This window comes from Coturnix japonica, chromosome 3 (assembly GCF_001577835.2).
Source record: "Coturnix japonica isolate 7356 chromosome 3, Coturnix japonica 2.1, whole genome shotgun sequence".
NCBI classification, from domain to species: Eukaryota; Metazoa; Chordata; class Aves; order Galliformes; family Phasianidae; genus Coturnix; species Coturnix japonica.
The window spans coordinates 60,927,604-60,941,586 of record NC_029518.1 but is presented as its reverse complement, the minus strand read 5'-3'; the positions used below and the strand labels follow the sequence as shown (position 1 = coordinate 60,941,586).

Below are 13,983 nucleotides of genomic sequence, written 5' to 3'. Positions count from 1 at the left end.
GCGTCAGGGGAGATTCAGGCTGGACATTAGGAAGTATTACTTCTCGGAAAGGGTGGTCAGGCATTGGAATGCACTGCCCAGGGAGGTGGTGGAGTCACTGACCATGGGAGTGTTCAAGAAACGCTAAGATGTGGTGCTGAGGAATATGATTTAGCCAGGAAGTATTGGTAATGGTTGGACTAGATGATCTTCTAGGTCTTTTCCAACCTTGATAATTCTGTGATTCTGTGTAAAACCAGTATTGATCAGTGCCAGGCCATGGGGCTTTCCTTTTCTGCCCAGGGAGGTGGTGGAATCACCATCCCTGTAGGGATGAAACATCTATATGGCACTGAGGGACATGGTTCGTGGGCATGGTGGCAATGGTTTGGCTGCTGGACTAGATCTATTCCAACTGTAATGATTCTATAAAAATTCTGTGATTCTTTACAACACTCCTCAAGTTTTCTTTCTGTTAACTCACTCATTACCTGTACTCTACAGCATGTAGTTACAAATTTACCAAGGAAAATTAGATCTGGATATTAAATATCTACTCCTTTCCCAGCCTGTTTGCATTTGGTTGCATGATCTGGTAATATCATGATTTGCAGAGCAGATCTGAAAATATAGCCTACTAAATAGAAGTGATTTAACAGTTTTCTCAGTTTCTGCATTTAGTAATGTTTCAGTGATAACAACATATACAAATATAATAGAATGTTCTCCATTTCCCAACTCTGTTTTACTGAATTAGGCAGAAGTAATACAAGACAAAGTGATACCTGTTTCCTTCAAAACTCTAGAGGGAATGCCAAATAAATACATAATGCATAAAGTGAAAGTATTTTGTGTTTTCACTCTCCTTAGCTCTTGTGTCCATCTGGATTAAAGGACATGCAGCTTATCCTTGCCTGCCAGGTCATTCAGAAAAATGCTCTTTTGGCAGCTGTTCAGCAAGCCTCCTTTTGTTATCTTCAGTTTACCCATTCCCTGGACATAAAGGTTAGTAACACCCTCTTCCTCAAATTGCACTGTTAACAATTTTTTGTCAGACTTAGCCCAAAGAAGGCACCTGTTAATCCTGTTTATAATCAATTGCATGGTAGTCCTGTGTGACACTTGGAGCAGCATCACCAATGACTGAAGGAACTGCAGTGATTGTCTATTAGCATATGACATAAAAATAAATGGTATCACATTGGTGACTTTATTTAAAGTCTATTAGTTGGGTAAGTGATGAAGCATAGCTAAAAATACACCTCAAGGTAGGTCTGAAAGAGATTGGAGATGAATTGGATTCAAAATGCACTGATTAAACCTCATGACCTGTAATATGCAGAAAGGCTAGCAATCACAATTTGACCTTGAAATATGTACTTTCCTGGGATGGTGATACCATCATCTCCTGCTGTTTTCATTTTTCCTGTTCTCTGAAAATAGAAATATGGTCAACAGTCTTTCAAGTGGGAAATATTTTTGCCAGCTTGATGCCATAATGTTGGTTTAAAAGAAATCTGCTGGGTCACCAGCCATTACTTTTCCTCATCTTACCTTAGATGTCATCTTATGTTTCTTATGTGAGGCTCAGATGCTGCCCTTGCTTCATACATGATGTAGAGCTCTGTGGTGCACTTTTTTTATGCAGGTATTTCTCTTCCAGAGATAGCTATTACAGTGATGAGCTAAGCAATCTTGTATGTACTTTTGAACATCTAAGGCAAACAGAGATTCTTCAGGTCTTCTCCTGCCTTTTCTGTACTCACATTGGCATCTCTTTCCATGCTCCTTCGGACACACTCCCTCAGTCCTGTCTTGTCTTACATCCATATGGTCCCTTGTTACCTGGCAGTATCTTCATCCCTTTCCTGTATATAAGAAGTGCCTGCATTTGCTATATAGCTGGGCAAGAAGTTTTTGGCAGGTTCATAGCTGTGTACATGCTGACTGCCAGAAACCCAATGGGAGCTGAGCAGGCCGAGTAAAATGGCTAGTGATCAAACTCTCCTTGCCTTTTCCATGGGGAAGGATGGTTCCTCTCTAACTGGATGTTGACTTTGCAAAACGGAAAGGAGCTTTACACCATTATGACTTCCTCTATCAAATGTATTTAAAACTAGGCAGAGAGTTCAAAAGTTGTTAGAGATATGTTGAACAGGCTAAGGGAACAAAGCTAAAACATTTTCTATGTGACTTGCCTCTTAGTAGGTTTAAAAAGGACAGATTTACTTTATCTTGGCTCCCAGTTGTCTCATTTTGGCTCACTCAGAGCAGTGCCGGGAGAAAAGGAAAAGGTGTATTATGCTATTGTTACTTGCAAGCTCCTGAGCACAAACTGACATTCCTAGAGTAATACATGGTGTATAGTTCCATTGTATTTTCTTTCCTCACAAGTAAAAGTTCTGCTAAGGTCAAAACTCACCCCAGACATTTTTAAGCTTCTTGGAACAAACTTGTTTCATGGCTGCATAGTTTGTATCCTGCTTCTAATACAAAGGAGGACAGGGATTCGCCACTATGCAGCAGAGATCCATCATCCCAAACAAGCTGAGGTCTTGACAGCTGTCCAGAAAACTGCTCAGTATGATGCTGATCTTATGGAAATTTGGGTAGCATCCAGGCTACATCCCTGGCACAGCTGGCTGTGCAGCCTCCCAGGGATTTTTTGGACCAGCTTGTTGGACTGAAGAGGCCATGGCCTTGTTGGTCCCTGGTTTCCATTCCCTTTCAAGTGTGAGATTTCCTGGTTAACTTCTCATCAGATCTTGTGGTACTTAAATCCTCTGCGGAACTGAGCAGCTCCAACCTTGGTTTCCTTCCCAAATCAATCCTTGATTCTTTTGTCAGGAATGACACTGTCCATGTCTGTCCATTTCTTTCTAAGGCACACTATATATTCCCTGTGCACAGTGAAGCAGGACGAATCATTCTTTGGGTAAGAAGTCAGTTTTCTAGTAGAACAGAGCAGAGGTGTTTTTGATCGGACCCATCTGCAGGCTGGCACTACTGTGAGTCAGGGTAATACTTAGTTAGGAGAAGGAAAGCAATAAACTCTCAACATATGGCTTTTTTGTATTTTTCTTTCTTCTGGTTTCCCTCTACTCAAAAGATGATATTTTTTTGTTGGCTTGCAGAGGAAGTGTGTTTTTTTAGCTTCTTTGCAACTCATAGGGAAAACCAGAGAAATCTGGACCATGTTGTGCCACTTTTGAAATCAGACTTTAATAACTCAGAAAACTAACACTTGTTTTTTCTTGAAAATTAGAATTGTGGTTCTGTTTTTTTGTTTTGTTTTGCTTTCATAAATATGCAGAGTTGTCTTAGTTTTCTTTATGACAGGATCTATTGGTAATGCTCAAGGGGAAGCAAAATCATTTCCCCTACAAGCAGTGTGCGTATGGACCTATTTGTACATGTTTGAAAAAGCAAATATTTGGGAGTGTTCATATTTTATTTGTAGCTGATTGGATGTCAAGAATGTTGTCTGATTTATAAATAGAGCACTGCCTGTGACTGTGCTGCATCTACAGCTTCATTATGCCCATGTTCCATGAGAAATGTTTCTTTTCGGTGACTTTCAGTGATCCCAGTGAGTTATTATACCATAAAGTTAGGGCAAATGAGAGCATGCAGAATTGCAAATCTACCTTGAAGAGCTGCCATTCTTTATGAGAGCAAGCACAAAATTGATATTCTTGATATTTTAGGAAGGAAATGTAAGTCTAACAAGTCAGAGCAGTTCAGCAAGTGGAAGAAATTCTGTATCTGGGAGCCAAGCAGAGGATCAGCTTCTGCCAGCAACCACGCCACACACACCATTTTCTCCTGGGCGTTCTCCATATTTACACCAAGCCTTTCACAGGTATTTGTTACAGACTGGCCAAGCCCTATCACTTGTAGGGGTTAGTCTGGTGTATGTGCAAATCCAGAGCACATCCTGCTTTACAGTCCACTGGGTCTTGGCAGTAACAAAACATAATGATGTGCCTTCGATCACAAACACATAGTCCTAGACACCCCAATTCTTTGTGTGGACCAGTCTGAGCATTCTGATCTTTTAACCATACCCTACCAATGGGACTCAAGCTTAACATCAGATCCTGTGGAGATAACCTGTTGTTTAAAGGAGGAAATAAAAACATCTTGTGGGGTTTTCTAAACATCAGTGTCCTTACAGTTGATGACATTGCAAAATCATGAGAAATATTAAGTAGGTCGGAATGCAGCCATTCAATATTGTGCCACTTCTGTAGAGCAGAGCCTAGTCTCCATGTTCATTTGCCCACATACTAACCCCCAGGGCTCATCTTGCCTCTGGTAGCTGATCCAGAAAATCTAATGCATTTGTATCTGTTATGTATAATGAGCTAGTAAAATGAATAATGTTGGAGAAGCTGTGTCTAATCTAGCAAAGTCATTTGAGCAGCAGTTAGGAGCTAACCTTTTGAGAAAGGATTCTTCTCAGCTCTCATGCTCTTTTCCCTGTGTCAGGCCTCCAGAAGCTTTTCTTTCCATTCAGCTGGAGAAACAAGGGCCTCGAGATATGATGCTGAACACTTTCATCCATAAGAAAGAAATGCTGGGCAGCAGAATGCAAAACCCTGTAAGTACCTCAAAGGGCTTAGCCTTTTTCAGAGAGACTGCTGATTCCTGGTGCATAAACAAAGCAGTACCTTTGAGATTGCACTATACTTACTCTGAGTTTACTTTAATGAGGAAGATATTCTGTTAAGGCACCTTTCTAAGCACAGAGCACCCCACTGTGATCACCTGCCTCATAACACAGCTGCCTGCATGTTCTAGGAAAAGATGCTGAGTCCTCAGGGTTCCATTTGTTTCTCTGTGAAGGGGCTTAGGCAGTCAGCAACTACCTTGCAGGTGGCTAAGTACATGTGGGCTGTTTGAGCACTGATGAGCAGTTCTTGATGGCAGGTGTGGAAGAAGCTACAAAGCTGGGACATGGTTAGGGTGTACAGGTCAGGCTCAGGGCTGCAGCTCTGTAGTGGCAGTAGTGAGTAACTTGAAAGCCCACAGGGAGTAGCTTTGAGGTGTGCTGCATGGAAGTGAACTTAGGGAAGGTTGAAGGTACTCAGTAAAACCTCCTGCTATGCTGTTCCCTCGTGCTCTCCCATGGGTATGGCTGTGGGGCTCGTGACAGAGAGGTACATGAAAAGCAGCAGCAATCTGCAGTCACATGGCTAACTAAAGGCTGTGGTCTCTAACAGGATTTGCTCACAGACTATTTCCAAACTAAGTAAGAGGTAAACTCTGACTATAACAAGGAGGCAAATTCTGACTATAGTTATACTGGGTACAGGACAGTTCTCAGCTTTTATGCACAAATCACCCAGCAGTAATTCTAACTAGAGACAGACACTACATGAGGAAGGATTCCTACCATAACTATTTCTAGTTATTTCTACTAAAAGCACAGATATGGCCTTTTGGGTTCTTTATCCAGTTTCTAGATAAAGGTAAAACCATGGATTCTGAATTAAGCTGCTTGTGATTCTGTATCTTTCGCTAGTACACTACAGATCAGATGTCATTAAGAATTTAATAGGTAGTAAAAAGCAAACTCCTTCTGCGCAGACCTTTGAAAGTCAAAAGAATTTATTTAGTTCAACATAGTCATACCCTCCTTGCCAACTCAGTAGGCAAGATGCGTATGTGAGGAAATAACTGCTAGCTGCAAACTCTTTTGGGAAATGTTGCACAAATTTTGAACAAAATTGGGTAAACCAGATTTGAATAAAGTAATTCTGGATTTATTTACAAGACTGCCTTCAGTGTTGGCTTTATCTGTCATACTGGTTGAAATATTTCTCAACATTTAGCCTCCTTACAGTTTTGGAATCATAATGCTGAGATATTTGTAATGTTGTAATGTAATAAGTAGTTTTGGCTTTGTTAGATTCCCAGCCTATCTAAGTCCTATTTGAAAATATTGTCTCATTATAGGATGAAGTTCTACAACTAAAGAGAGATGTTATAGTTGAATATTGTCTTAAGTAAGTATATCTGATATAGAGAACTACTGTATGTCTAGCATATAATCAATTTATATCTGGTAATCATTTATATCTGCAATCACATCATGTTTTAAACATAACTCTTGCTCTGGGGCTTTCTGTTTCATGTGCATAATATGAACTTACGAACTTTCTTTTCAGAATATTATGAATGTGCCTGTAGGCCATTCTGCAACATAAGGAAAATTAAAGCAGAGTGGTTTAGTGATGGTGTTACAGATAGTACAAGATGTGTTGCCTGATGAGGAGGAAATATGCCACATAGTTTCTTTATGAAGGGAAAGGCTGTTTACAGGGTAACTAGTCAAGTGCAGAAAGGCCATGAAACATTGTCAAAATTAGTGAAAATTATCCACAGTGGATAAGAGTATTAAATAGTGGTGATGTACTGTCCTGTGATTTTCATCTCCTTTGTAAAACAACTTGGAAGAAGCTAGAGTTTCAGATAGAGTTTTCCAAGGAGACCTGGAACAAGCTGAAAGTAGGGTGTCTGTTTCAGTATGTTTGGCAAATAAGGTAGACACTTGGATTTGTAAGACATGTCTGCTGCACTGTAAAATTGTACAATATGGGAAAGGGAAATTCTGCAGCTCACTCTTTGGTTTCAAAAACGTGGACCAAATTGGGCAGGCTACCTCCTATCCTGGTACAACTTATCCGAGATGTAGGTAAGGCTGAAAAGATCAGTCTGGAGGTAGTGTTCAGCCAGGGCTGGACTTTCAGTGCCGCTGAGTGATTGTGAAATCTGACTCAGAGTCACAATGTCTAATTACAGTTCTGCAATTAACTCGTCACATTGCTTTTCTCCTTCCAGCTTCGGCTTCCGTGTTATGTAAGCAACAATAGCTACCACAAAGCAGTTAGCGTATTAATTTGTGGATGCTTCTAGAACATTGTAACAACACCTGTCTGATGACAAGCCAAAATTTTATTTGGGTCCTAAATACCATTTTGGGGATTTTTATCCATCTAGTTGTCTCACTATGGAAGAAACATAGCCTGTAATTTTTACCATAGAAGATGAAAGGGTGTCCTTACACAAAGATATTAGGTTCAACAAAGACGGTAATTTAGCAGAGGGTTGTTAGGGTTACTATGGTTAGGCTGTGGTTGGACTTGATGATCTTTGAGGTCTTTTCCAACCTGGGTAATTCTATGATTCTATGATACTTATCTGGGAAGGTGGTGCCCTGCAACCCATTGTATACTATAATCATATATTACACCTTTTTAGGATGAATCAACGTGTGTCCCAGCACGCCCTGCGAGGTCAGCTCATTGCATTCTACAACAGCCTAAGAAGCCTCTTAGATGATTTCCCTGTTGTCAGAGACAAATACTTCATAATTGGACTCTCTCAAGGAAAAAAAGAGCAAGAGTTAAAGGAAAACTTCGCAGCTGATCCCGGGTTTGTGTCATCTTTGAAAATGTTTTTCTGGGGGCCAGGGCCCTCAATCAGTGCGTATTACTTAGCAAATGTGAACAAATACATGTTCGTATGGGGAATGAGAGCCTAAGGGTGCCCTGAGCAGTGTGTTCTGCCAGACTGCAAGCTGTTAGATGGACAGAGAATGTGCACTGTCAGACTCCTGCAAAAGCTGGCATACAAAGCATCTAGTCCCAAAACTATATTTAATGGGAAATAAGTAGATGACTGCATTTTCAGGATGAAAATTCTCTGCTTCAATGATTAAGTATATTTATTGAAATTATTGTCCTATCCTTTAATTTTTTTCTTCATTTAAGATTGAAAACTGTTAGAAGTCAGTAACAGGCACGTGACTTGTCAGAAATCAGGGAGAGGAAGAGCACACTGGAGACAAGGGTGTGACCCTAAATCATCTGCTACTTTCAGAAGAGACGGTTTTTTGGCCACATTACAAGGATCTCCTTCCTCAAAACTTAGGCAAGCCTTTTTGCTGACTGTGTGTCAGTCTCTGAGATGACCAAGTTAGCACCAGCCAGCAGATAATTTGGGATGTGAAAGTAGTCTCCCAGTACACTGGTTTTACTCTTATTCATCTTCTCCCCAGCAATTGAGAGGTTCAGTAGCAAGCACAGAAAAGAATATTCGTTAATGTTCAATCAAGTGCTTTAGTTCTGATAACAAAGCTTGAGAATGTGGTTACAAGCCAAACAAGTCATAAAGTATGGTTCAACCCAGTACTTCACCAGAAGATTGTTAACATCTCCCTGTTGTTTAACTCCATCTCAGTTGTAGGTTTTTAGATATATACCAGCCTTAGGCAACCCAGGTTTCTAGTTGCTGGGGAGTAGCCTCACCACAATCCTGAGATGTGGATCTTTTGTTTCTATTATTTGCCTGCTTTCATTACGTGTTGTCTAAGGAACTGCATTTTGTACTCCTACCTCAGCTGTCATGGTACCAAGACACGACAGTAATCCTAGAAGCAAACTATTTTACTAGACGTATGCTCCAAGCTCAGGCTACCCCTACACCCAGTGCGTTCAGGCAGTCCAGGGTTACGGTTCATGGTCACACTTCTCTGAACTCATCTGGGGGTTAGAACCAAGTGAGGTTGCTTTTCACAGCAGCTCTTTTGTTTGCTAACCTAGTTTATTAGCAAGGACTAAATCAAACATGGCTTATTTGCTCAGAGGAGCTGAGTTTGGCTGCAGAACCTGTAGATCTATAGCCTTTATCCTTAATGTCTATGGATACCTACAACTCCTTCTGTTTCTGTGCTACCTGCTACACCTGGCATATCTAGCAAAGAAGGCTATGGTGCACTTCAGGTCTATCTGTCCTGCAACAGAGAAGGACTGGAGAAACATCAGCTCTGGTGGGATATCCAACATCATGTACTCTTATAAGAGAGTGGCTTGTGCTTCTTGGTCCTTTAACTTTTCATCAGCAAGCAAATGGTTCAATGCACTGGAATACTTTACAAGGCTATACTACTTTTTTTAAAAAGTATCTTTAAAAAGTGCAATACCAGCATCTTAACTTGTAACACAAGTGAAATAGAAACCCTTACTTGCTGAAGGCAGTTTAAGTAGAAGTGTTTGGAAAGCAGCTGGTGTGGAGATGGCTGCAACATGCCCTTGGCAGCTTCTCAGCCTCAGTTCTGTCCTGGGAAGCACAGAAATGGGCATTTGTGCTAGAAAGTCATCTTAGAAAGCTGCAAGGAGCTGTAGGAAAGGCTTTAATTAAAAGTGCATCCTGCCCTCTCAACCCTTCTGTGCTTTTTTCGTTGCTGCCTTATCAGTTACTACCGGTTGACGTTTCATTTTCTGTTGCTGTTTAACAAGAGCTAAGAAGCATCGTGTAGACAGCAACTGTCAATTAGTTATAATGAAACAGAAATTTAGCTTCCATCTTGCCTGCATTTAAAGGTTATAGCAGGACGTTAATTTAATTGCTTTCTTATCTTCTGAGCAATCTCGGTGCTGCCTGTATTTGTGGTTGCTGGCCACTTGGAGCAGGTCGTGTGTTCTCCATCCCTCCCGGTGGGAAGGAGCAGCAGATGGGTGGGAGCAATGTGGATGTGGTGTAGGAGAAGGTTGTTCAGTGCAGTGGTGAAGGCAGACTGATGTGGAGTGAAGAAGCGGGGAAAAAAGAGAAAAATGTAATGGAATAAAGAACAAAGGGAAGGACAGATTCTGGAAAAGATGCAGTAGAACTGAGAATAGGAATACTTATAATGAAAATCTATTTGCATATCTGTATGTATCCAAAATCCTGAAGTTCATTAATATCAATGGAAATGTTCCAGAAAAGCCCACCTAACTTGAGATGTCTGGTTTTGATAAGGTTCCCCAGAGTGTCTACAGGTGCTCTGAAGGGATGAGTCATCCATCTGACCTGTTTAAGATCCATATGAATTGTGTGCTAGCAGTGCCTCTGGCTCTCTCCTGCAACTCATATGATAAGCACCTGCATTTGGCCAGATGAAGCCCCTTGTTCTCCCGATTCTGCCATCTCCCATTGCAGAGCTCAAATGCAGTGGCATGAAGAGGGGGCTTCATGCCCACCCTCACCATGATACCCTGCGTGACAAGAATTGAGAAAAGGGTAGGAGCACTCAGGTGCAGTGCAGGTCTTGCCTTACCAGAAGGTAATGAAAGATTCCCTCAGCAGGTGCTGTCCTAAAGACAACTGTGAGAAGCAGGAAGAGGAAAATGTGGTGCTGTGGTTTTTGTTTGGCTGTACCATCCTGTCCTTCCCTTCCCCCAGCTTGTTCCTTTGTTCCTAGATTGGCATTAAAAAAGCCCAAACTACTAGGTCACAGTTCTTACCATACACTTTTAGATGCCATAGGACCTGTGTGACCAAATATAGCATATCTTGGGTTTATATTTTAGGCTTTATCTGGTATTATGTCGTGTTCTCCTGGTAGATGGTATGAGTTGAAAGGGACCCTTAAGATCATGTAGTTACTAACCCCCTGCCTATAGCACCTCCCTCTAGACCAGGTTGCTCACAGCCCCATCCAGCCTGGCCTTGAATGCTTCCAGGGAAGGGGCATCCATAACCTCACTGAGCAACCCGTTTCAGTATCTCACCACCCTCACAGTAAGGAATTTCTTCCTGATATCTAATCAAGTGTTGCTGGGGTTGGCAGTGCCTGGGTTCACATCAGTGCTCTGTGTTGTCCTTATTTTCCTCCTGGAGAAACAGGGTGCCTGGATCGCACACCACTGGGCACCATTACAGCCATGGCTGCAGAGAAGCCTCTGTAATTAGTGTGGTGGAGTAGCATGGCAATGGTGACAGACTCCAGCCCTTGTCCCCTTGAGTCTGTGAAGACAGAACACACCTGGGCAGCGTGTGTGCTTCTGCATCCATGTTTGCTCTCTTTCCTGGTGTCATTTACAGGCTGTGATGTCAGGAGGAGGAAACAGGTATACAGCGTGAGTGCTGCTCTCACTCCAAAAAGCAGTTTCCTTAGGTGCAGTTTGTGCTTATCATTCTTCTGCAAAAATTAGTGAGAGGCAGCTGGTCAAACAAACCCTGCCCAAATCTAATTTCCGTGCTTACAACACAGGGTATTTAACCTTTTGTTACTCTGTGCCACCTAAACCAAAGGTCTGTTTTTTTGCATTCAGTTTTGCTTTTCATAGACAAAAGAAAATATATATATATATATATCAGGATTTAAAACCCTGTAGAACTCCCTTCAGAACAAGCTGAGCTTAATTTCCAGGCTGAATTTATGTCTCATTTCAGAATGTACTAGCTGCATACTGTACCTCATGTACAAGAAATGACAACTTGTATATAAAAACAGGGGAGTACGTTATTCCTATAATATATATATTTGAATATCTTCTGGGGTGGGGGGAAAGACTGTCTGCCTACTAGTGACTGAACATTATTTTTTCAAAAGAATTATTTAGATGTTTAATATACACCTGATGCTTTGCCTTATCTGTCTCCCATTCTGCACAGCAGAAATGTATTCCTGGGTGAGAGGTTCTGAGAGCCCTACACAGAGCAGGTCACATCCCAGCTTTATAAATTAGATGTGTTGGTCACTATTTAGGGACTAACTTCTTTTTGATGTGGTGGGAGGGGGCATGGCTCTGATAAACCAATGCTTTTTGATTTTGTAGAGGGCAAAGTAGGGGAAGTGAGGCAAAACAACACTCTTCTTTGCTTCTCCCATTGAGGATCAAGGGGGCAGTTCTTCAGAACCTTTGCCTGCTTCCCATGGGTGCTGAATGAAGCTCACTTATCCTAGGATTTATGAGGATTGGGACTACTTGGTGCCTTGGACAGGGTAGCTTGATCTTTGGTCACTGTGCTCTCATCTAAGTTAATGTCCCTTCCAGAACATCCCGTGGAGCATCTCTGCATGCTTGATCTTTTCTTGTCAATTTTCAGTAATCAGTCCTGTTTTGATACTGCTGGGGTCACTGGAGTAGGTGGCTGAGCTGCTTTAGAACTTGGTTGAAAACTAAAACCAAAGAAAACTTCTGTTGAATTCAGCAGGGTTTTTTTAGGTCCAACCTTTAGCTTGTATTTTACACATTAAAGGTAAATAATCTAAAACAAACCAAATCCTGTATCCAAGTAACAGCTTCATCAAACTTAAAAAATATATATTTCTGGGAAGTGTCAAGCAGAAATGGAGTTTCAGAAGTGTCAAGCAGAAATGGAGTTTCAGAATGAGTTTCAGAATGCTAAATATCTCTTTTTTCTTGCAATCACTCAGATCCTTTCAACCTCGACCACGCTATTTACTGTCCCCAGATGGATGCACCTTCCTTAATTTGTGGTTCATCCCTCACCCTACTGAAGTGCTGATTATGTTCAAGATGCTTCCAGAGAAGGTCAGTATCTGCTAATTCTAAAAGACATTTTGTTCTCAGTGTGGACCATTCACATTTTTATACATGCATTACAGTACTCCTTGTCATTGGAGGTGGAGAAATATAAGTTGGTGGTTTTGATCTGGGATGATCATAGAATTACCCAGGTTGGAAAAGACCTCAAAGGTCATCAAGTCCAACCTCAGCCTAACCATAGTACCCTAACTCTAACAACCCTCTGCTAAATCATATCCCTTAGCACCACATCCAAACAGCTCTTAAACACATCCAGGGATGGTGATTCAACTGCCTCCCCGAGGAGCCTATTCCAGCACTTAACCACCCTTTCTGTAAAGAAGTGTTTCTTAATATCCAACCTAAACTTGCCCTGGCACAACTTGAGGCCGTGATCTAGGATGTGTCAGGGATGAGGAGTGCCTGCCAGGAAGGAGAAAGCTTTTGTCCTCTTGCTTTAGAGGGAACCTCACTGCTCCCTGCAGCTATCTAAGGAGGGGAAGCAGAGGAAGGTGCTAAGCTCTGCTCTCTGGTACGAGTGGCAAGATGGAAAGGGCACAAAGGTATGCCAGAAAGGGGTCAGACTGAGCATTAGGAAACATTTATTTACCATGAGAGTGGTCAAACACTGGAACAGGCTGCTTAGAGAGATGGGTGACGCCCTGTGCCTTAAGAGACATTTGGAGTTGTAATTGGTTAGCCCTGTAGTGGTCAGGCAGTTGAACTGAATGGTCTTTATGGGTCCCTTCCAGCTGAGCTATTCTAATACTTGTCTCCTCACACATAGAAGTGACAGATCATGACCTTTAAGTGCTTTTACTTTTTTCTACCTCCTTCTCTCAGTCTGAGGTAACAGGACAGTGAGAAGGAGGTCCCTGGGCTTACCATGACCATGCAGGAGCTTCAGGGGAGACTCCAGTCAGGGGAAGAAAACTATTTTCCTCATGCTAGCTTTTCTGCCTCCAGCAAAAGGAAGCTGTTTGGAGAGAGATAAACAGCCTATTGTGAGACACCAGGGTAGCAGTTTCTAAACCAGAGGCTGTGACACCAGATGGTACACTGACAGATGTGAGCACTGCCCTAAGCCTAAATTAAACCCTGTGCTTGACACTGGTCTTTGGGGCTCAGAGGCCATGCAGATCTTTCAGCTCGAATTAGGGCTGCAGTCACAAACCTCTCTGCCTTGGGGACCATCCCGAGTGGTCTCACTTTATGACAGCTAATGTGGCCAGGGGACAAATGTGTCTGAGTAGCAGCATACATTTGTGCTCGCTTTCCTTCCTCAGTGGGAAAGTAAATGGGATGTTAAAATTAATTCCTCAACAAGGATCCTGTAGTCTGGATCTGTATGTATCCATCACTAGAGCTGCAGTCTAAGTGATACAGCTGGCAGCAAAATCACACTTGCTCAAAAATATTTCCTACTTTAATGTATTTTTTGAAGGCCAATTATCTGAATGGGTTTTTTCTTTGCATGTGTGTCTTGGTTGCAGGCTGCTCTCAAAGCTCTCCGCCTAAGCCTGCAAATTGTTGGTGCATTTCATGATGTCGTTGCCTATCTCCTGGCTTTTGCTCAGTTAGGAAATTCACCAAGCTTTTTTCGTGCCTTAAACCCAGAGCCTTTGACTCCAGACTGGGGAGGGACTGGAAGGATTGGTAAGTAACAGGTACTGCTTGTTCA

General features: G+C 42.0%; 1 protein-coding gene across 10 annotated transcripts in view; it reads left to right on the top strand.

Annotated features, from left to right (window-relative positions):
• Positions 1-13,983, top strand: part of CCDC162P — a 78,293-nt gene that overhangs the window by 38,069 nt on the left and 26,241 nt on the right. For all 10 annotated transcript variants that reach the window (XM_015858677.2, XM_032443281.1, XM_015858679.2 and 7 more), the window contains 7 exons: positions 850-984; positions 3,687-3,841; positions 4,471-4,582; positions 5,941-5,990; positions 7,246-7,419; positions 12,191-12,308; positions 13,796-13,958. In XM_015858677.2, coding sequence (XP_015714163.1) covers positions 850-984; positions 3,687-3,841; positions 4,471-4,582; positions 5,941-5,990; positions 7,246-7,419; positions 12,191-12,308; positions 13,796-13,958 — 907 coding nt within the window. The remainder of the gene's footprint in view (positions 1-849; positions 985-3,686; positions 3,842-4,470; positions 4,583-5,940; positions 5,991-7,245; positions 7,420-12,190; positions 12,309-13,795; positions 13,959-13,983) is intronic.